The sequence below is a fragment of the Ascaphus truei genome, chromosome 7 (assembly GCF_040206685.1).
Source record: "Ascaphus truei isolate aAscTru1 chromosome 7, aAscTru1.hap1, whole genome shotgun sequence".
Taxonomy (NCBI): Eukaryota; Metazoa; Chordata; class Amphibia; order Anura; family Ascaphidae; genus Ascaphus; species Ascaphus truei.
In genome coordinates, this window is record NC_134489.1 from 79,545,401 (window position 1) to 79,570,362 (window position 24,962).

Genomic DNA, 24,962 nt, shown 5'->3' on the forward strand with positions numbered 1-24,962 from the left:
TAGATAGCTGTTAAATCAGCGTCAAAGTTGGCGTTAGAAAAAGATATTAACGTGTAACATTTTTGACGATTTAATGAGCATTTCACTTAACGTTAAATATAAACGACAGCTGCATGTTACTGACCTAATTTGCAAGTTGTGTTTGGCCATAACACTGGAGGTCCATGATAGTCACTATTGCAAATTTCTCATTAATGTCAAAAATCTGCATCCACATAGCATACTTTTCTACAATAAGAATCATTACGGAAACCTTTGACAGCAAAGTGATTTTTTTTTTTCCATTAAAACACCCTGCAAAATGTGGCCCAAAAAGTTGCAAACTGCATTGGAACCAATTTGCATATCTGTAAATTTGTCTTTGTATACATTACAACTATGTCATATGTACATAGTCAAGATAGGCTTAAAAACAACCAGTAGGTGATTATTTGTTGGTAGCCCAATATGACCAGGTATCAGACTTTAGGGAAAAGCATGTGACTAAATAATTATGCCACATTGATATGGAAATATATAGAAGCAATGTTAGCCTCTTTTCTATGCTTTACCATTGGAAATATGCCTCCAGTGCAAAGGTAGATATATAAAATGGCGATATTTCTAAGGCTGCGCTTATAGTGCCGGCGACGCGACGGTCGCTGGAAAATAGAGATGACTTCCAGCGATCGCGACCATCCGTTGCGCCGTCGCGTTGCGCTTACTATATGCACACGCGACGGCGGCAATGCATTTGTTTTGCCGTGACGTCGCGTCGCTGTCGCCGGCACTATAAGCGCAGCCTTAGTATCACACAGTTTTTCTATGAATAACCTTAAATGTATCCCAGCCTAAGTCTGTGACCGTTGTTGTTCTTCCTTAAACCATTTGAATCATTAAAAAGAGGATTTATGTCATCAATAGAATGTAAAAGTAAATGTGGACACTATTGATTCTATCCAGTTTATTGTAAATAAAGACCCTGGGTAATTCTATATTGTCTGAGGCGGGCGTTTGGGTTGTTTTCGGATGAAAATCCCCATTGACTTCAATTTTCAGCCAAAAACAACCCGAAAGGCCACTTTTCTTAATATAGATTCCCCCCATAATATTTACTCAAAACAAAGAACAAGATAGTTGTTTTACAATTATTTACCCAATATCTCTGATCACTCTTACTACCTCACAAAAGAACAATATAGTTCATAAAATATTACATTACTAATTATCAGGGCTTGACAAAGTAGAGCTTACAATCTATGTTTTTGGTGCCTGAGGCACCGGGAGATAAAGTGACTTGCCCAAGGTCACAAGGAGCAAACTCCAGGAATTGAACCAGGTTACCCTGCTTCAAACTCAGTGCCAGAGTCAGTGTCTTTACTCACTGAGCCACACCCCTTCCTGTGGAAAGCTAGAATCATCTCTGGATCTACTGTATGACTGCAGACACCATCCTACTCTCCACTCCGGCAAACTACTCTTCGTCATAATAATCACCCAAATCTTACAAATTATCTGACTTAGATTTGGATACTCTTAAACACACAGTACTCCAGAAGAATTTTACAATCTCCACTTGAAAGGACCTTCACACCTCACCTGCTTTGATGTGGAGGACTGTTATTTAATATCTCTGTCTATGGTTTATCTATAACAGCATAGAACATTTACTCTGGATTGTTTAATACCAGCTGAAAAGCTCCTTTGGTCACTAATTTGCTTATCAAACTAAATACAGCAAAAATAACTTTGTACATCATCCACCTACAGTATAACAGCAAGATAACCTATTAGATTTTGTACATCTTCTTATTATCACAACAAGACCCAGCACAATAGACTCTATGGACCTCTATAAACTTGATTTTGTGCTTTAATCATCCCTCTCCTCATTTTTCCTCATTTCAACACCCACGGCCTCTACCACTTTAACCTTTTCACTGCTGAACCTATGTATTTGTACAACTCTGGTTTCCTTTGCGCCCTCTGCCTATATTGTGCGGCAGTCTCTATTAACCATCCCATGCTTATATCCTTCAATCATTTGGCCTTTGTCCAGGGCTTCTGTGACCGGCAGGTACACCAAAAACACCTCTCTCCCTCTCCCCCTTACTTAGATAGAGGTGGTGTGCAATATTTGACCTTGGGTACAGAGGAACAGAATTAGGAGTTCTCCATGCCTGGTTCCCATACCCTAGATTAGTCCCCTTGGTTTTCTTGATCATCACTGTTTTATGCCAGATCTATTAGGAACAAGACAGCTATTATAGCTGACCTTATTGAATCACCACACAGTACAGTACTCAGCATTTATTACTGAGACCTGGCTACATGAAAATGCAGCCCCCATTTTAGAAGCTGCTTCCATGACCAGGTACATTATTCTATTATTGTTTGCTGAAGACTGGGCTGTAGGGGAGTGGGGTGGCACAATGATGATTTAGCAATCTGTGCTAAATCCTCTTTGGTTCACCTGAGAAACATAGCCAGGATTAAGAAAAAGTATGGAATATAAGCAGCACTCTGTAAGATAATCAATCTACAAAAATAGGAAATGGTGGTGCAGAGGGAACAAGAGAGCGACCCTGAGACCCTCAAAAGTATTCACACAAACCCCCAACTAGATTCCCAGCACTCAGGGGTTAATAATGAACCAATGTAAAATGGATATGCCAAAAAAAAGATATTTATTTGAATAAAAGCAAGGCCATAACAATAAACACAAGGGAATGAACAGTGTAGGCACACTGTATGAACACAGGACAGAAATGAATCAAGGCACAGTGTTCAAACACCATAAACATGGACAGAAGTAAGTCAAATACGAAGCACAATGTACAAATGTGGAAATTTACACAGGAGAACAAATTACAAAAAGGAGACAGAGGGGGGGAAAGGGGAGGGGAACACAGAGTGAATCAAGGGGGCAACGTTTCAGGGGGGTTAGCCCCTTCTAGCCCGTTCCAATAGACCAGGCGGGTATGTGGTACTTCCCTTAAGAATCTCAGTTAGGATCTCCCTTGCTAACAGAAAGTGCAGATATAAAATGAGTATAGTCCCAAAATAGAGCCCAGCCTATGCAATAGCTAACAAAGAACTAAGCATGCACAAAAGAGCTACAGAGCTCAAAAAACTAAAGCCCTCAATACAGATTAAACCCCGGAGTGGGTAACGTTACGTGAGGCAGGAACCAATACTGTACATCAGAGGTGCGCAAACTGGGGGCGCACAATTTTTCAGGGGGGGTGTGACCCCAAGGCATTTAAATTAAATGCTAGGGGATCGCGTGAGGCCTCTGCAACTATCCTTACCTTGTCTTCGGCGACGTGTTGCCATGTCGACGCGGCGTCAGGGTCACGTGATGTCACAGTGCCATGGCAACGTGAAGTCACGTGAGCCCGCGGCAACATTAGACACCGGAGATGAGGTAAGAAAGGGGGGGGGGCGCGATCAGGGTGGGAAGCAGGCAGGGGGTGCAGCGGGAATGATTGTGCACCCTTGCTGTACGTGTTGCAGCAAACTTGGTGAGATTTGGAAAGACGTCCCTCATTCCTGATCTCACAGTTTGCTACAACACATTGGTTCCTGCCTCACGTAACGTTACCCCCTCCAGGGATTAGTCTGTATTGCGACTTTATTATTTGAGCTCTCAAGCTTTCTGAGCACTTTTGCTCTTTTGTGCATGCTTAGCTCTTTGTTAGCTACTGCATAGGATGGGCACTTTACATTTCCCTCTATTTTGGGACTGTACTCTATATCTGCACTCTCTGTTAGCTGAGGTTCTTAATGGAAGTACCACAGACCCTCGTTGTCTGTGGAAGCGAGCCAAAAGAAGGGTCTCACCCCAGAAACATTGCCCCCCTTGATTCATACTGTGTTCCACTCCCCATCGTTTCCTCACTCTCTTTTTTGTCATGTACCCCTGTGTATAGTTCACCATTTGCACATTATGCTTTGTACAGTATTTGACTTATTTCTGTCCATGATTAATGTGTTTACATACTGTACCTACACTGTTCATTCCCTAGTGTTTCTTGTTATGACCTTGTCATTCAAGTACTGTAAATATCTTCTTTTCTTTTTTAGTATATCCATTTGAAATTGGTTTATTTTATTTTTTTCAACTTTCTTTTTATTATTTTCAGGTATAAGTCATATGAACACATTACATTGCGTTGTCCTGGTGGACAGACTCAACATCAGACATACAACATTTAACAGACAGAGAGAAGGGAAGACGACAGGACATAGACAGGTAGAGGGATAAGGGGAGGTGAGAGGGGGAGGGAGGGGGGGAGTTGAGGGGGAGGGAGGGGGGAGTTGAGGAGGCGCTCCCATTCGCTTCCTGGATCTCTTCTGTCGGACGGACACCACCTGCCCTTGGTATTGTGGCTCTCCCGCTTATTGAGGTTTAGAGGCGTCAGCTTAGACCTAGCTCCCTATAGGGGGGGGGGGCCTACCGTTAGTCCTATGAATCTGTTCTGTCGCCTTGTCTGTGCATCCAAGGAGAACTCATTTTGTCCTATTAAAGCCAGATGGTGGCATTACTCAGTCCCGGGATATCCGTCTGGGCTAGCCAATACAGCCAGACTTTTTCAAATTTTTCGCCAGTATCGTTAACCAGACTCGTTAACTTTTCCATCTGGCATACAAACCAAATTCGATTTCTAATTTTGTCTATTGATGGAATTGCGTTCTGGTTCCACAATGCTGCGGTCTCGCACCGCATAGCTGTTGCAAAATGTGCTATTAATTTGTTCCCCGTTCTTGAGACTTCGTCAGTGGGTCTGCCTAGGAGGAACAGCCACGGGTCTAGCTGAATTTGGAGGCCTAAGATCCTCTGTAGCCAATCTAGAATCTGTTGCCAAACTGGCATAAGCTTTGGGCAGGACCACAGCGTGTGTACCAGATCCCCCTGTTCCCCGCACTGCCGTGGGCAGAGCAGGGAAGCGCCTTTAATAAATTTAGCTAATCTGACTGGGGTGAGATACCACCTCAACAATACCTTATATGAGTTCTACTTCAATGTCGTGCAGATGGAGCTGCTGGCGGCCGCCTTGAATATTTCCGTCCTCTAGTGTTTCGTGTAGGTCTGATTCCCATAAACTCATGAATCTGGGTCTAGTTATGTCGTCTTTATCAGTACCGACCACCTGTCTGTATAGAGTGGAGATCAGTCCCCGTGTGTCAGTTCCCCGCACACAGAGCCTTTCAAAATTCGTTAAGGGTGGTCTCACCTGTGTTTGTTGTAAAATGCCCGGACCTGGAGGTATCTAATAAATTCTGTGTTAGGAATGTCTGTTTCTGACTTCAATTGATCAAATGATTTGATGGTGTTGCTGCCCTCCAGGTCCTTTAATCTGTGAACCCCCCGTTGTCGCCAGATCTGGAAATTCTTCCCCTCTAGTCCAGGAGCAAAATCTGGATTACTATATAAAGGGGCCATTAGTGTGTGTTCAGAGGTCAATGAGTAGCTATATTTGGACACCTCCCAGACCGAGAGCGAGTTGACCACCGATGCCAATGGGTCTTTTATAGCCTTAATTCTTTGTTTGGGGTACCAGATGAGATCTCTGAGCTCTAGTGGGGCGCACAACTCCCTCTCCAGAGACACCCACCGGCGCAGCTCCGGGTCCCCATGCCACTGCGTAATTTGGCACAACTGAGCTGCCTTATAATAGGACAACAAACATGGCACTGCCAGACCCCCCGCCTCTTTAGGTTTCTGCATAATTGCTGCTTTGATCCGTGGTTTTTTGCCTTTCCAAATAAATGATGTTATTGAATTTTGTAAGTCCTTAATCTCAGATCTTACTACTGGTATCGGGAGAGTTTGAAACAAGTACAGTATTCTGGGGAGAATGTTCATCTTAACACTGTAAATTCTGCCTAGCCATGAGATACCATATGCTGACCAGTCCCGTAGTTCCTTTTTTAGGATCCTTACCAGACTGGGATAATTTGCTTGATATAGGGATGTTATCTGTTTTGTGACATTCACCCCTAGGTATTTGATGGACCTGGGCTGCCATTTAAACTCAAAGTTGAGTTCCAATAGTTTTTGCATGTCCCCGGGGATGTTCAAGCTCATCGCCTCCGTCTTTGATTGGTTTATCTTGAAACCTGAGAGCTGGTTGAACCGCCCCATGAGCGCAAATAGGTTGGGGAGAGAGGTGAGAGGTTTGGTGATTGTCAAGATAATGTCATCAGCGTATAACGCTAATTTGTGCTCCTGTGAGTTAATTTGGACCCCAGTTATGTCCCTATTACTGCGTATATGTGCAGCAAGTGGTTCGATGCATAGGGCAAAGAGCAGGGGCGAGAGCGGGCACCCCTGCCTCGTCCCACTTTTGATTGGAAACAACTCGGAGGGGAAGCCCTGATGAAGGACCCTCGCTGCAGGAGACGTGTATAATGCTTTTATTGCCCTCAAAATCTTTTCCCCGAAACCATATGCCCCAAGCGTGGTCTCCAGGTATGGCCAGTCTATCCTGTCAAAGGCTTTCTCCGCGTCCAGGCTTAACACCAAACTCCGAACCTTGCTGGCATTGACAAAGTCAATTATATCTATTACCCTTCTGGTATTGTCGGCCGCCTGTCTATCTCTAATAAAGCCAACCTGGTCCGGATGGATCAGCCTAGGCAGGATAACACTTAAACGATTGGCCTGTAATTTAGAGTAAATTTTAACATCCGAATTTATCAACGAAATCGGCCTGTAACTTTGGCAATTTGTGGGATCCTTGTCCTTCTTATGAATCAAGGAGATTGACGCCTGGAGCATCTGGGCCGGGAAAGGCTCTCCCGCCAGGACCCCGTTAAATAACCTGAGCATGTGTGGGGCTAGTATTCCAATGAATTTTTTATAATATAAATTAGAGAACCCGTCTGGGCCCGGGGCCTTGGAAGACTTCAAGCTTTTGACTACTGCTGTCAGTTCTTCCCGCGTGAAATCACTCTGTATCGCCTCTCGCTCCAACCTGCCCAACTGCGGCAGAGTAGCCTCTGCGAAGAATTCCTGCAGTCTGCGCCTTGTATTTACATTGTGGACCACTTTCTCCCCATTATACAACTGTGCATAGTATTGTTTAAACTCTTCCACTATAACTTTAGGGTTAGAGGATGTCTCCCCTGATTTTGTTCGAATTGTTTGTATATTGTAATTTGGCTGCCTATTACGGTTGGCTAACATTGTGTCCGGCTTGTTGGCTTTCCAGTTGCAATCCAGGGGGAGCATGAAAGGGAAATAAAACAAAAAACAATCTAAGTGCAGACAGTTTGATAACTTATATATAGAATCTGTGATGAATCTTGGCTCGTATGTGTGGCCTACTTACAAGATGTAAGTCAAAAACAAGCGGTTTGACACAATGGTCTCTGCAAGGAGGGTTTCTCATCCAGGAATATATAGACTTCCAATCTCAGCTTAGCAGCAGTATATATAAAAAAGAAAAGATATCCATAGTGCAGACCAGTAATATAAAAAAACTTGACTTTATAGGGTTTAAAAATGAACACTTACAATAAAAACATGTAATTCATGCGTGTATCACAATATATGTGACCGAGGAGAGAATGCTGTTAGCTTCAGGCTCACCCACCACCTCCGGTATGGACCCTGCGTGGGACCCTGCTGCCTGGGACTCTCCACCTCGTAGGATCCCTCTGGGGTGTGTTATTCCCGTCAGCTTTGTTGCTCGTGTAGGACGCTGCTTGGCTCTCTGCCTGGAGCTCCCTCTCGGGTGGGCTGTCCTGTCCGGCAGGCTCCGATACGTCACTTCCGGTTGGTCGTGATGCGTCACTTCCGGTCGTGGGTCTGCAATCTCTGCTACAGCTTCTCTCCTTCTATGGGCGGCTACCACTCTACGCATTTCGCCAATAGGGTGCGTGGCTTCATCAGGAGTGTACCGCCCCCTACTCCTTAGTATCTTAATATACCCCGCATGATTGGCATTAAATCCAAAAAACATGTGTCTAAAATGGTCTGCACTAATTACTGCCTTAAAATGCATCTATATACATAAGGGAGCACTTGGTTTTCAGTGGGCAAAATACCATGGATATCGTATTCAAAACACTTCAATGTGATATGGCAATTGATTTATATTTGTAATGTGAGATGTTTATATCAAACTAGAATATTGCATAAGTGAGGGATATGGGGTTCAAAAGAGAGGTGATTAAGACTTCTTATATCCCTCAATGGAACCCAAGTATGTTATGGGAATACATACAATAATGATTAATCATTCATTAAGAGGCAATACGGTGGATTGATTCACCTCAATCTAAATATGAGGGAACGGGGTGTGGGATTGAAAAAGGATTGGAATGGGTTAATGCAAAAAATATATATAAAAAATAGGGCAAAAGCTGTAATTCGGATAATGCAGGGGCGCTTCAATGGATTATTCCATAACTGGAAGTAATTTACAGCACATTAATTAATGTGAGGTAGGGAAAAAAGGGGGGAAGGCTCCGTTATATATATGAATGCGGTCACAGACTTATACATTTATGAGAGGGTGGCGTTACATTAGAACACGGAGCTGTGTGTTCTGCTGGGACACAGCAGCAGAATGGCCTGCAGTATACATCAGTAAAATACACAATTTTTATACAAATAGGATAAAACATCCTGCAATAGGCATGTTATAAGGGGAATAAGGAGAGTAGAAAAAACAGTGGCACAATAAGTACTAAATTCTATTAGCCTAGATCTATTGGAACAGCAGTGGACCAAAAAATTGACACAGTGAGGGAAAAAAACAAAGGAAGACAAGAGAGAACTGGTTAGTGATCAATGAACATGATGGTATCATAAGGATTCTGTGTGTCACAAAAAGGGTGCTATCTCAATTTCCATGTTGAGGCCCCTGGGGGAGAGAGTCCGCAATCTGTGAATCCAGAATGACTCCCTCCTCATGAGTTCCAGATTGCGATCTCCCCCCCGCCAGTGGCCCGGAACATGTTCAATGGGCATGTATGTCAGACCAGCGGTGTCTCCCTGGTGCTTTTCCATGAAATGTTTGGAGAGACTGTGTGTCATAAGAGACCTTTTTATACCTTTTTCACGTTGTATATCACGTCACCACTGTTTTTTAATAATTTGATTATAATCATCACTCACTGTATATCACAAGTGTACACTAGTAGAGTTAGCGCCTTCTTTTTCACCTTTACACAACACGCGGCTTGTTGGCTTTCTCATAAAATTTTCAATGTGTCCAACTCAAGTCTTTCTCGGCCCTGGAGGTGAGGAGGAGGTTAAGCTCAGTCCTTACATCCTTCAACTCCTTTAGGGTATCTCCTCTGCCCGATCGGCTATGTAGTGCAGAGAGCTCATGTAACCTCTTATATAGCTGTGTCAATTTGGCATCCCTCAGTTTTTTCTTTCTTGCTGCTATGCTAATTAGCACTCCCCTAATTGTGGCTTTGTGAGCCTCCCACAGGGTTGTGTGGGACTCCACACTGCCTAGATTAGTCTGGAAAAACTGCCTGATCTCCTCTTTAACCTTTTTCTCTAATTCTGGTATCTTAATCAGTGACTCATTTAGTTTCCAGTTTGCTCCCGGGCTAATAGGCCTAATCTGTGTGCATCTCAGCTCTATTGATGCATGGTCCGACCACGTAATGTCGTGTATTTTGGAATCGGATATCTGTGGGACCATTCCACTAGACACAAAAAAGTGGTCAATCCTGCTGTAACTGTCATGAGGGTGGGAGTAGAACGTATAGCTCCGCTCCCCGGGGTGCTGTTCCCTCCATATATCTACCAGGCTCCCCTGCTTGAGGCCCTCCAGCAGTGGCCCATTCCCAGTGTGTCTAGGCTTTTGCTGCTGCGGTGATCTATCTATCCTGGGGTCTATTGTTTTGTTGAAATCCCCTGCTAGGATTACATTTCCCACGGCACATCTTTGCAATACCTGGAAAAACTCCTCAAAGAACTTCGGATCGTTCTCACAGGGTGCGTATATGCAAGCTAGGGTTACTCTGCATTGTTGTAGGAGTCCTACTAAGATAAGATATCTCCCTTTGCTGTCCCTTTTTGTTTTCTCTAGTTGGAAGGGGGATTTATTATTGAATACTATGGCTACTCCTTTCTTTTTTTCTTTAGCGGAGGCCAGGAAAAACTGCCTATAACTTTTATCTAAGAACCCAGGGCTGCTGTGTGTACTGAAGTGGGTCTCCTGGAGAAAGATCACGTCTGCCCCTCTGCGTCTGAATTCAGAGAAGGCTACCTTACGCTTCTTTGGGCTATTGAACACTTTAACGTTCTGGGAGATAAGTGTTACTGCCATTTTTGTATGTGGTGTGGGTAGCTTTGTCGGATGTGGTGTAGGTGCTTACCCGGGGGGTGCATCCCTCGTGGGTGGCGTCGTCCATGATGGCGTCTTGTACTGGGGATCGTCTCCTCTCTTCGGGGGTCCGGAACCTGGACGGGGAAAGACATGAGGGAAAGGCAAGGGAAACAACATACAAATAAACACAAAAACAGTACCCTGGTGGTCCCAGAGGGCCCCAGGGTAAATGCCCGGAAGTAAATCCTTCCCTCTGGACCCTCCTCCCTCCCTGTCCAGCACCATAGTCCCTCCTGCGGACCATGGGATTCCGGGACTTTAACAGGGGCGCGGGCTGGGCCCAACTCCCTGTCGTGGAAGCACAAGCCTGCGGGCAGGATTGGTGACAGCCTCCTGACCACCCGCCGGCTTCTGCTGAATGTCCTCGTGCAGCCACCCCTTCCCCCAACTGGGTCTAACTTCAGGCGACCCTTGGAGCACCCAACCTACGTGGCTCCGAGTTTTTATTGAAATGTAAACCTAACTGCCGTGTTCTGGCCCTTCCGTATTCCCTAACTGGGGACCCACGGAGCCGACCTCCCCTCTGCACCTATAGTCCTCCTTCTATGCCACTTGCATCCCCCCTGCTTCCTCCACTAACCTGCCCTTTCCCAGTCTAAGGTCTCGCCTAGGTGGCCGCTAGTTCCCCTCCTGTGTCAGGCCTCTGTCGCCAGCAGCTCATCTCCCCTTCGCCACCAGGGCATCTCTCCCTGGTATAGCGCCCTACCCCCACTGCTCTAGGGCTGTCCCGGGGAGACGTCCTCCTCTGCCCGGCTCTCCCCCTTATCCGCTGTCCCGCCGTCCACCTCCAGTGTCTGCTGGGCATCTAGGCGACCCTTAAATCCCAAACCTACCTGTCTCAGTGTGTTTATTAATATTTTAACCTAACTGCCGCGTTCTGGCCTGTTTGTAATGCCTAACTGGGGACGCATGGAGCCGACCCCCCCCTGCACCCATGGACCTTCTTCTATTCTGTTTGTGACCCCCCTGCTTCCTCCACTAGCCTGCCCTCTCCCTTGCTTGCGTCCCACCCAGGTGGCCACTGGTTTCCCTCCTCCTGCCTTGTGTGCTAGGCCTCCATCTCCTTCAACCCTCCTCCCCCTTGCCTCCTGGGTATCTCTCCCTCCTGTCGCGCCCTTCCCCCCACTGCTCTGGGGCTGCTCCGGTGTGACAGCCTTCTCTGCTCGGCTCTCCTTCACACGCGCTGTCTAGCCGTCTTCCCTCAGTGTCCGCTGGGCGTCTGTACCCCTCCCCGGCAGTGGAGCTCGCGTGCCTCTGCCGGGGGGAGCTGGGACCCGTCTCGTGACGCACTTCCGGTGGGACAGCCTCTCCGCCGGATATCCGGAACTCTGCGGCGCCGCCGGAACTCGTCAGATGACGCGGCAGTGGGTTGGCAGATGGGGGCCGGACGAGGGCGGAGAAGGTCGCAGCCGGGGGCGGGCGCACCCTGCTTACCAGTCTGTCCCGCCAAAACAGCCGCCGCCATGATACTTGCCGCGCTTTCTCCCCTTCTTTGCCAGGTAAGACTAGTAACGCCATTTTGGGGGGTTTTCTTCGCCATTGCAGGGTTTGGTGCAGGTGGGCATATTCACTCCCTCTGGTCTCCTTGGGCACCCTCTGAGGTCGAGGTGGGCCTTAGAACAATGTTCATCAATGGGGGTACAAGTAGCAACTTAACATGGAACTTATGCAACTTTAACTGTGATTTTTGGCGTCTTGTATGATGTTACTAAGCGTCTGTGTCCGCTCTGTCTTTGCGCCGCTCCGCTGTTTTGGGCACTTTTTCCCATTCAGCCGGGCGGGGGGGACGCGCCTCCGGGTTCCCCGGGCCTGTGGTTGCAGCTGTTATGCCCAGCTTTTTGAGGAAAGCAGCCCCCTCTGAATGGTGTTTAATGGTGTGGGAGCGGCCGTTTCTTATCACCACCAGGGCGAAAGGGAAAGCCCAGCGATAGCGGACGTCTGCGTCTCGTAGGGCTCTTGTGATGGGGAACAGCGCCCTCTGCCTCGCCAGGGTAAGAGGGGAGAGATCCTGGAAAATCGCCATGGTGATTCCCTCATAGGTTACCGCCGGCGTAGCCCGTGTAATCTTACAGATCTCCTCCTTTGTTCTGTAATGGTGCAGGCGGAGGATCACGTCCCGGGGAGGGTTGTTGGGCATTTGGCGCGAACGCAGGGCGCGATAGCAGCGATCCATTGTTAGCTCAGCCTCCATTTTGCCTGGCAATATGCTGCTCATCCACCTATTGAGCAGGGCCTCGGGATCTAGGATCTCCTCGGGTATCCCCCGTATGCGCAGCTTATTGCGCCTGTCACGATTCTCGCTGTCCTCTTGCCTGTCCTCGAGCTCCGCTACTCTGCGCTCCAGGTCCCCCATCCGTGTAGTTGTTTCCCGATGGCACCGGGAGCTTTCCTCCATTTTTTATTCAAGCTCGTTCGTGCGGGTGCCAATCTGGAGTATATCTTTGCGGAGACTCTCCACTTCCCCCCTGAAGAACGACTTTAAATCTGAGCTATTTCTTTCTTTATTATCCCCGCCTGTTCTGTCCCCTCCATCTCTGGGGCCGAGTCTGAGTCTGTGCCTGCAGGGTTCTCCTCTGGCCTTGCTTTGCTTCCCCCTGCGAAGTATGATCGCACGTCTGTTTTTCGTTTATTTTTCTGCCTTGTTGTAGCCATAATTCCTCGAAAGTGGTATGTGACTGATCAGCAGAGGTTCACACCCGTGGTGCTATGCTTGGATCTAGGGTAACTGCGCTGAGAATGTCTTTTATTAGCTGATTTGTGCCGGTGGGTATTGGAGCTGCTGCACTACACTCCCATCCACATACCCGCCCTGTGGGGTGTTCCTTGACATTGGTTAATTATTAACCCTTGAGTGCTGGTAACTTAGTTGGGTTTTTGTATAGCCAGGATTAAGCACATGACTCTCCAGAGGATCTCCCTGCCATGGTTTATGCCTGTGTTCTCACGCTTGGACTAGTGCAGTGCACTTTACCTGGGACTTCCTGAAACAGAGCTACTGTACTCTGCCTGCAGCGGGTGCAGAATACTGCTGTCTGGTTGTTAATTAGCAAGAATCATTCCTGTTCTCCACTCTCTGCACTGGTTTTCCTGTAAAAGGGCAAATTAATTTCAAGGACAGATCATGTACTATCTATTTGAAGGAACTCATCTTTCCCTATACGCCATTTTTTCTATCTTGTTTTTGTTTTGTTCTATAATTGTAAGTGTTTTTCTTTTCTTTTTTTGCAATTGGGAAGCCCTTTGAGTCCTTGTGGCCATGGAAGGAAAGTACTATATAAATAAAGATAGTTGCTTCTGGTAAAATGAGAGTGAGGTCAATAAACAGAATCACTTGATTTTTTCTGAAAATAAATTGAAATATTCCATTTACTATTTTTGAAGTACTGAAAATAACCATGATAATTACAGGCATTTGAAGACATCTATATTGAACAGAGAAGAACAATCAAAACAATGCTAGAATATGCTGACAAAGTCTTCACTTACATATTTATCCTGGAAATGCTTCTAAAGTGGGTGGCATATGGATTTCAAAAATATTTCACCAACGCTTGGTGCTGGTTGGACTTCCTGATTGTTGATGTAGGTATTGAATATATATTTTCTTATTTTTAAGATGTGAATATAATGACATTTCACCAAGTGCCTTTAATTATAACTGGCCTTGCCTTTTTGCCGGTACTACCCAATGTCAATTTATGAATATGTTATGTGCTACATGTTTTTGTCTTTTACAGTAATAATGGTATCAATATACGATGGAGATAAGTATACATATTATCCTAACAGTACTCACAATCTGGTATAGCAGTGAATAGAGGTTCAGTCTTGTGGGCTCATTATAGTGGATTGGTTTCCATAAAGAATCTATATTCAATTAATAACTTGGTAGTGCCAGACATTATAAGGAACACTATATTTACTACACGCTTGTCTTGGATGGATTTTAAGTAATGTATTACTTTATTATTATTTTACTTCAGAATCTAGACTGTGAAGTCCTGCTGAAATCACATTTGTTCCAGAGATATGTTCATGATAATCCTAATATTACTGGTTTCTATGGGCTACCTGTCTGGTGGCCATTTTAATGATTAATTTTTCACAATATTTTATACTCAATATCTCCAGAACTGTGAGATTCTGTGATGTTCACCACCCAGGTGATCAATTCAAAGAGGGACTTCTTCTGATTTGTGAAGGGAAATAGGCTCAATTTGCAGATTAACAAGAAATCGTTATTGTAGGCATCCAGATTACAGATAACATAGTAGTTATAACATCTTTCTGACACACCTGGTACTACCCTAGTCTCCCTTTATACTGTATACTGGTTGCTATTATTCTTCCAGAGGCTTATAATACATTCTGGTACTGTATATCCTTCCAGTTAGACTAGTCTACCATTCAATCTTTTACATATGTGTTCCTTAACAGCCTCTTCATTGTTGTTTTTATACACTTTTAGGTATTAACACATTCATATCTCTGTAGTCTTCATTTCATTTACAATTCTTGGCAGTAAAACCCTTTGATACTGAATATCAAAATAAGTGGTTTCTTGCTTTATATATGGGTTTACATTGTAGTGCGTGGCAGTGAACAGTAACCCCATATTTTAATTTGATCGCCATTGGTGGGGCAACTACATTACTTGTACACACAATACAGTACACTTATTTTAAGTATTTTTTCCTCCCTGCATTGTAATGTTATTTTAGCAATCTTCTAGTTATTTTATGTTTTAAAAAAAATAATAATCGGGTTCAGGCCAAACCACAACCCCAACGTTTTTTTTACAACCCCTACAAAACACTACTGACAATTCATTTAAAAAAAGTGTAACTGCACAAATGTTACCATATGATGTACTTCTAGGTTGTCCACTTTTTAAGTTTTAATAGCTAATCCCCCTATTTTTATATTAAAAATGAATAATATATATATTTTTACAGCTATTTTTATAATAACTAACCAAACTTTGAAAATCTTTGGTCCAATCAATATTAAGTGTTAAAGAAAAAGTGTACAGTATTTTGTTCTTCCTTCGTTGTCCTTGGTGTTGTACAGTATTAGAGCCCTGCTGTTGCTAAGCAAAGAACTATTGTAATTGTGTTATATAGAAGATCAGGTATTTTTACTTAACTGGAATTAACATTGCCTATGAAAAATGAATGTGTGAAATATTGCAGTTGTTATAATGTCTTCCTCCGTTCCCCAAGTTTTAGCATACTGCAGCAGTTCTTATCGGCTTCTTGCAGCATTACTTGATATGTCATTGTTATACGATGTATTGTTTTTCAATATCTTAGCAACAGCTAGTACATCAGTTATATTTATAGATGTGAAAGATAATATTGACATGCAGAAGGAAATATATTACTCGATTCCGAGGTACAATGCATTATAGTACTTTTATCAATATTTTTTATTATTATATTATATGAATGTTGTTAATATTCAGCATATTTCATGTATTTTATATTGCAGGTTTTTTTTCCATGCATTTCATGATTTTCATAGACTATACAGAAAAGTCACACCTTCCATGCCCTTTCCATAATTCTGTTTGAGATCTAAATAGCATGCTGTGGGTTCTACTGTATATTCATGAAATACTTACTTTTTGAAGTTGACTTCTACGGGTTTTCTTCTATATTCGTTGAAGTGACCAATCGGGCTGCTTTTGGCTGAAAGGTATTATGGCTATTTGTATTGAGTTATAATAAACTGATTTTTAGAGTGCCCAGCTTGTCTTTGATATTACCATGTTTTCGCTGACATTCGTCCCGATCGGCAGCTTCGGCGGGTATAGAATAAGCCCCTATCTGTCATACAGATATATGCACCGTTTCCCACCTCTTCCCTACAAAATGCTGTACAATAGTGATGGGTGAATGTGTCAAAGTTCGAACTTTCAGAAGAACTTTCCTAATTTTTTCGCAAACCTGCAAAAGTTTGTTTGAACCATTTGTACATCAAAAACTGTGCCAAAAATTGGCATTTCCACCCATGACCCTATTTCGCTTTTTTTTTACGCTATTTTAACTTTGCTTCACTTTTAAGCAAATTTTTACATTGCCAAGTCGAATTTTTGCATAATCCCATTTTTTAAGAAAAAAAAATATATATACATACATATAACACTAATATATACTGTATACGTACAGTATACATACATGCACACACAGATGCTACATTTTCCTAATTAAGATGGATTCGCAAAGAAATGGCAATTTTGCTGGAAATGTAAACTTTGGCAAAAAGTTTGCCCATCTCTACTTACAGTATTTATAAACAGACGTGTAGAAAAGAAATAGAAAAGGTGCCTTCACTGTTTATTGCATGAAGTGATGTATTAAATGAGAGGCAGATATGTCATATCTTTTATGTAATTTTATTCACGACAGGGTTGATGTTTGAGCCTTTTTTCTTTGAAGGACATTTTTCCAATAAATCCTGAGTATTTGCCACAAAGGTTATTTGCCCTATTTTTTTTTTAATTTTTATTTAAACATGTTTAGAATGTGTAATAGAATAGAGAAGCACATTAATGATGTGTATTCTCGAGCAGGCAACCAGTGCCTGGTGCTACTCTCACACTATAGAAGAAATACAAACAGAATAAAAAATATCATTCTAAGAGGAAAGACAGTGTAATGAAACAAAGAATAAAAGACCATTTCTACTGACTAAAAAAAAAAAAAAGGAAGAAGAATTGGGCTATTAAATATACAGATATAATGTTCCACTAAAAATATAGAAAACCCATAAGTGCATCTGCATGTCTTCCGTAATGCAGAAAAGAGTTCTGGATAGTGGAATGCAAATGCACACGGTATTTGTGCCACGAGTTACTAATTTCCATGTTATTAATAGTTCAACAATAGCTAAACAACAAAAACCAGTAGCAAAATATATATAGCTTAATAGTAAATGTTCCTATGCCCAAAAATATCATCACCAAGATATGAACTGAAATATAAACCTATAATGGAGGGTGGTGATCACACAAGAGATATGAAGCTAAACAAAAACAAAATGGTCCATCACAAAGTAGGAGGGGCGGGAAAGGAATTTATTACAAAATATCAAAATACAGAATCCTTGTCTGCAGAATAACCACTGTGAAATATGACAGTGGTATAAATAAAGTAGGTTTCGGGACCTGTGTAATATATATATACATATACACACACACACACACACACACACACACACACACACACACACACACACACACACACACACACACACACACACACACACACACACACACACACACACACACACACACACACACACACACACACATTCATGGGTTGTATTTTCTGTACTTTGTACAGTCAAGTGTTTGTCAATTTAAGTACCCACTATACATATGCAGGTTTTGTAGAAGGCAAGCAAATCAAGGCAACCATTAATGTGTTAGTTGCCCTTTTTGCAAAACCAGAATCAAGAAGTTTTACCATCTATAAATACACTCTCAGTATAACTGTTGGTTAACACACTATCAGGTCCAAACTGGAAAATTGCTTAGGAATTTAAGGGCAGACACAAAGCAATGAAAAACACAGCACAATACTGTAGTGTATGTACTACTGTTGGACCCTAGGCTACAATAAAATTTCTTTAAAACACCTTCACTTTCACAAGGTCTTAGAACACATTATGTAGCAGTCTGCGTGGCTGGGAGATCATTACAGCATCTTTATTTAAAATGAAGTATCTTTAATCGTTAAAATTGAAACCTTTCAGTAACCAAAACAATTCAAGTAGAGGAATACCAACAAAAAAAATGTAACACAAAGCTACAATGCAAGTTACAAAAGTATATATGTAAGGAGGGAAAAAACAGACTACTTGGATGACAATAAATAATCAAATACAGACATACAGTATGGCAGTAAGAAAAAATAATAATATTCCCCTACACAATGCCCTGCAGCTGCATTTGTACACATTACTAATATTCAATAACTTGTAACTATGTTTATATTATCTTGCCATGCAATAAACAGATATCTAAACAGAAGCACAAAATCAGCAATAATATTTTGATACATTTTTACTTGAGTTTTGCAAGCCACCTTGTTAAAGCAGCAGTCCGCCATCACCACTTGCAGTTTTTATATTTACTTAAAATGATCTCCTGTGGCCCTTTCAGGGGTGTTTTTATTTGTAAAACCTGATGCTGTGTTCAGGCAATCTGAGAAGTTGAAATATTCATTGTCTGGGAGGTCAAAATGAATGCGTCCCTAAAGCAGACTGAGCTTTCAATTATTTCAGTGCTCGAGGCAACTGGCAGGATACTAACATTATAGGCTTCTGGGCGGATTGCTGCTTTAAATGTTTTGGATGAATACAAAAGTTTTTTCCCCCTTCAAAGTCAGGCAGTGAAAAATATTGTAGGCATTCCCTAAATGTGTAACAACAGTACAGGGTAAGTACTGTAACTAATAACCCCTTACTTTTTTATCAAGGCCAAAAAGCACAAATGAAGACTGGAAGGTTATAAGAAACATTAAGGGCTGAGTGCCAGTGTCAAAGGAATCAAAGGTGCTAAAATATAGGAAGGCATGATGACTTATTATTATAACACTGGTGGCATTAGAGCCCTCCAGATTCTCCAGTGGGTATGTTAACCAGTTGCATTATTGCCCCCAATAACGTTTTGTGTTGCAAACTTTGGTCGAAGTGCTAACAACAACTTCTCGCACTGTAACATATTTAAGGAATGGCGTATGATTTGAAATAAAAATGTACCCTTTATAAAAAGTTAATGATTTATTTATGCTTTAACAACACAGAGAAAGAGCATTTAAATATCTATTGAATTAGTGAATGTGTTGGTACAAAGTGATGACGCACAGGCTTTCCACATTATCACACTTCGACCACCGGTTGCTCTTCTAATGAAAAGGTTAAGAGTGCTGTGAACACTGGTTGTGTTTCAAGTGAAGTTTCATTGTGGTGCACCTTGTCTTCATTCTTTGTCAGTTGTTTTTGTTTCATTGGAGTCACAATGGTATGTCCATGTGAGAACAGTATGGTATTTGTAAACCACAGCTGTAGCTCGTACGTGCATATTGCTCGATGGATTCCTTAGCTCTGCTCTTTGAATTTAATATGGAATCCAAGAGCTAGAAAATCTTCGGGTACGTTCTATTTTTTTTTGTATTTTTTTTTAGCAAAATTGACATTAATTCACAAAATCATGTACAAGTACTAGATATAGTACATGTTTATTTGGCAGACACAAGCTCATGGTCCTTAATTTGACCATTCCTACCTCCTAGTGGGGAAATAGCTTGGATTTTTCCACTTGCTCTATGATCATATTCTCAGAATATAATATACTCAATCATTATGCTAGGTTTCCCCATCTAAAAAATGTTAGATTTGGATTTTGTGAGGCAAAAATGTAGGTACAGTAACACAGAGGTAGACACTTTATAAATTGGCTGTCATTTAGCCTTCCGTTCAGAACTAGTCTTTTGTGCTAAACGTAACGTTTTCAAAGCATTGATAAATCACCCCAATATTATTACCAAAATAGATTTGAACTTTAATAGAAAAAAAATATTTTAATATCAGTAAGGTATCTTTAAAAAATTGGAAATAGCTTAATTTATATAGTAAAAAAAAACGTTTTAACCAGTAACTATGTTTATGTTTTTTATAACCTTAATTAGCTCATTCAGTAAATGATTATATCTTGCTGCTAATCATTTGTTATCCTTCCATTTAATATTTTAAATCTAATTGGTACTAAGTAGTCTCATTATGCTTTGCTCGCTGTAGCACTGGCAGTGACCACACAGTGGTTTAACCATGTTTATTTATACATTATTGGAACTTTGCTTTGATCTTAGCTTTTCAGATCTTTAGTTAGAGCAGCGAGTACATAAATCAAAGTCATTTTTGCCTTAGTGGCCAAATTAGTCCTCATTTGAACTGAAGTATTACCTGGCACATTTTCACAAGCCATCCTTGATGATCACTGATCTTAGTGCAAAACTATATACAGTACATTATTGGAAAGGGCTTTTGTAAACATTTACTCAACAAAAATTCAAGCAATTCCTTCAAATGCCCACAGTGATTCTTCACTCCAAGTATCAGTACAGTACATCAGGTTCTGATTAACAATGCTATTAATTCTAAACAGATTTCTGTCATATCCCTTTTGTCGGCGGCCTTCGGGTATGATCAACTAGCCGCTATTAAGTCTCTAAGGACCTTGAGAGCACTGAGACCTCTTCGAGCATTATCAAGATTTGAAGGCATGAGGGTAAGACCAGTATGTAGATTGGGGAACAGTGCACATTCACCGATATCCTTTTTTGTAGGTTCCTTTTTATTGTCTGGCTTAGTTTTTCTTCACACCCAACTGGACCTTCAGCAAAAAAAATGTAAGAGGGTAAGGCTTCTATGCTCGCTTGTGCCAACAGGTTTCATCAACAAGTGTGCTGTGATAACCACATTTTTTTAAAGATCTCTCCTAGGTCTAGGATTCAAGGAAAAGGATGTCCAATGTCATCTTCTTACAAAAGTCCATGGTGTATGTTGCAGTAAATGTATGTATAGAGACCAATGAGATTATTGCTTTTGTGTTTTTGTGTAGGTCTCTTTGGTTAGCTTAATAGCTAATGCCTTGGGCTACTCAGAATTAGGGGCCATTAAGTCCCTTAGGACACTAAGAGCATTGAGACCCCTGAGAGCCCTCTCACGGTTTGAAGGGATGAGGGTAAGATGACATGAAAGAAACTGAAATAATGCATGCATAGAAAAAACCATGCATGTGAAAAAGCATAAGGAATGATAAATCCATGAAGAAATGCTGCAATAACCTCATACCTACTGTTTATCACTAACAGATATGGGGTAGGATGCTTCAGCACATTGCAAATCCCATATGCTATCACACATATCAGCTTTGTTCATACAGGGGTCTATTCAACAGAAATTCAAACCTCTTAAACATGCTCATTACTCTGATATGTGTATTTTAGTTGGGTTATTGTAGCAAAAACAACTTGTGTGCCTGTTAAAGATGGAAACATTACAGGAGCTGCAAGAAAAATATATAAATCCTCATTTGCTAAACTGCTATGACCCCATTCACTTCAGTCACATTACCACGTGATGCAAAGCTATCATGATTTGGTGAATGAGATCATGAGGTTTAAGATAACCCTGCAAACAAAACTGTACATGTAGACAAAAATATATACAGTATGCAAAAAATAAAGTATTCTTGAATTAAGTGTACAACACTTGTATAGCAAAAAAACACCACCGTACCCTAAAACATCCATTTGTTTTTTACTTTTCCAAGCATTAAATATAGGCACATAAGAAATAATTGAAATGAAATACACATGACTAGTAACGCTAGTGACCACCTGGTTCCTCCCAAAGTGACCACACACAATCTCAAAAAGAAAGGTTGAATTATAAACCACAAATCTCTATTTGATACTGGTGGCTGCAGTGTTTTTCTCAGTTGTGCTTGGTTTATAAATTCTCATTATACCACTGGGAATTTGCTATGAAAAAATAAAGCAAACGCAGACATTTTCCCATCACGGTAAAAAAAAATAATTATAGAGAGGCCCTTCATGTGTTGATGTTAGGGGTATTCTGACATTGGGCTTTGTTTGTATCTAACAATATTCATTTACATTATTAACTATGACATTTTACAAGCAAGTCCCTGGCCCATATGTATCAAGGCAAAAGAGGTGCAGTTCTGGATGGAAGAGGAACTGCACCATACTGTATGTATCAAATCAAGAAACCCCAATTCATTTAATAGGATTTTTTTATTTGACACATTTGAAGCATATTTTCTGCTCCAGAATTGTACCACTTTACCCTTATTACATATGTCCCCCTGAGTATCTCCTTCAGTGGTATGAAGTTGTAGTCTATGGGAAGAAAGCTTAGTTTTGTTCAATCCAAAGAAAAGTATAAACAAAACCCTGCATAGCTTGAAAGATTTCTGTTTAATAGACCCTGTGGTTTAAAATCTAAGGCTACTGGCTATCAGAAAAATTGTATTGTCATCAAATGCATGGATGCATTGTCAATGTTCACCTGAGTGGCACTAAAGAAAGGGTCATTTAATTCTGCTCTATGTTACAAAATTGTATGTGGTGCATCAATAAAATCTATCTCCCACAAGGAGAATGTAAACTGTCACATATAATATGGCATCTGCATCAGTTAATTTCATGTACTTAATTGAGGCTTGTAGCATTTCTAAGGAACGTGTTATCTGCTGACTGACATATAACAGTGTAAGAAATGCCATCAACTTACATTTCCTTTTTTTTTTTTGCTACAGTGTTTTAAAAAGAGTTTAAAATAGTAGCTACACCACGGCTATAATTTCCCCAACTCCTAACTGTTTAAATTAGTTGGGTAGTGTAAATAGATGTATAGACAGTAAGGTATACTTGTGTATAACAATAACATGTATTTTGGCTCTGACAGTATGAATCAGTTAAACGTTTTCCAAATCCTTCTGTGAGCCAAAATATTGCATACATCATAAACAAAGCATATCCTTTATTTAAATGTTAGGCTAAAACATGAATGTTCTATTATACTGTATGCATCATATACAATTACGTTACATATAAACAACTTACAATCTCTACATGGATACAGTAATGATTTTTATTACTACAGTATATGCCCTATTTTTAAAGTACAGTATTACTGCGTAACATCAGGTCCATTCAATGCATTTAGATTAAATCTGATCCGCATATAACAAAGTACATTTAAAATGTTTTTGGTCAAAGAAGTGAGTGAAGTATCAGCAAGCGATCCTAATGTTCTTTTGCATATTATACACGAGAAACATATTTAATGGCTATTAGTGAGTTATGATAAATAGAAACATTTCCATTGACAAGAACCTTAACGTTGCAAACTATGATACTGGCCACATTTGGCACAAGTCACAACTGTGCTGTATAGATTATTATTTTCTAATACCAGTATCTCTCAATCATGTGATTGTAATGAATTAACAAACGCAGTAATGTGAAACTGTCACTGATAGAAGAAGATTGTTCAGCACTATGTGACAGCTGAGCTAGTAAGACAATTGTTGTCAATACATTTTTTTTGTGCTGTGAACTGCATTTTAAATAGTGACAGGCATTTCATGTGTCAAAAGGGAAAGGAATATATCATAATTTAGATATGTAACATCTATTTCTAATAGAAAGAACATTCGCATAAAGATATTGTGTCAATCTCAGATAACGAAAAAGACTTTTAAGCAAAGAGACCACCCTAATTCTGTTTAATTAAAAAAAAATTTAAAAATCAGCATTTGTGATTTATAAGTTACATGTTTGGGAAACATACACAAGTTACTAAGCCTGTCAGTCATTACTGCTGCAAACAGATTGCGTTACAATTGGAAGAAATCTGAATATAATTCTCGTGCCTTAAATAGCTTATCCTACAATGTGTTTGTACAAGCGCTCTGGATTTGTGTTCCATACTTGTATTGACTACAACCCATGTAAAAGTATTCTGGGTAATATAATAGAACCATATAAAAGAAAAAATTAAATTGTGAATCTGTATTTACTTTTTGATGAGTCACCGTGTTATATTTTTTGCACTGGTGATGGATTGTTGCTAGGAAGGATAAGTGCAGCAATACTCTACATTGATTTAATATGCAGAAGAAAATAAACCCATCAATGCATGTAATAGATTGGAAGGACACTGAAGCATGTAACACAGTGCTTTATTTCAGCAAAAAACAATAACAACTTTAAAATGTGTTAAAGTTGAACTTTCAGATGCATGTTCAGTTGATTGCTCTAAATACAATTTGTATTTCAAACTTCCAGTCTAAAAAAAAAAAAAAATCATTTAATTTTTGAGTGAATGAGGTAATACTCACTCATAATTGCTACGATTATATTCCACAACATCAGAAACAATGGAGCAATGTCACATTCCAGAGCAGGGAAATGCAGCCAGTGATATATTTGCTAAGAAATTACATATATAACTAGATGCAGTCAACATTCATATTAATACAGTACTGTACATAAAATAAAGAATACCTGCAGTAACATGGAGTGGTCTACTGTATGTATCATGGCAATTTTGGTTCAAAACCAGAACATTTTCATCCTGCACCTGAGTATCAAATTACTTTGCTCCAATTTTGCTCCATCAGCCCCAGCTTGCAACTTGGGCTGTGTCAGCAGGAGAAGTTGGGTAGGAATGCACATATTATAATGAGATGTATCACATTCTGCGTCTCTGTGGAACATTCTTTTCCCTTTCATTTCCCCCCAAAAATTTGCCATATATGAAGTAAGTCTAATATTCTGCATCAGATGCAAGAAACTGTTCTTACATATGACTCAACTCTGCTCCAAAAAACGGAGCCGTGCTTCTAAACACAATTGTCTGTGCGTTGATACGTGAAACCCCAAAAATGACTTAAGTACATGTGTAACAATATTTACTTGGTTGACTGTTAAGTAACTTAAAATTATTAGAAAAAAAACCCAGCAATGTCTATAGGGACAATGCAGTTAACTCAATTCATCATTCTTTTATCGGTTAATATAG

General features: G+C 40.9%; 1 protein-coding gene across 6 annotated transcripts in view; it reads left to right on the top strand.

The window, feature by feature from the left end:
• The window catches only part of LOC142499606 (sodium channel protein type 2 subunit alpha-like), a 167,676-nt gene that overhangs the window by 117,700 nt on the left and 25,014 nt on the right, over positions 1 to 24,962 (top strand). For 4 of the 6 annotated variants that reach the window (XM_075609189.1, XM_075609188.1, XM_075609187.1 and 1 more), the window contains 2 exons: positions 13,749 to 13,922; positions 20,968 to 21,090. In XM_075609189.1, the coding sequence (XP_075465304.1) occupies positions 13,749 to 13,922; positions 20,968 to 21,090 (297 nt within the window). Of the gene's footprint in view, positions 1 to 13,748; positions 13,923 to 20,511; positions 20,635 to 20,967; positions 21,091 to 24,962 lie in introns of all 6 variants that reach the window. The other 2 variants (XM_075609192.1, XM_075609193.1) reach the window with 1 other exon arrangement.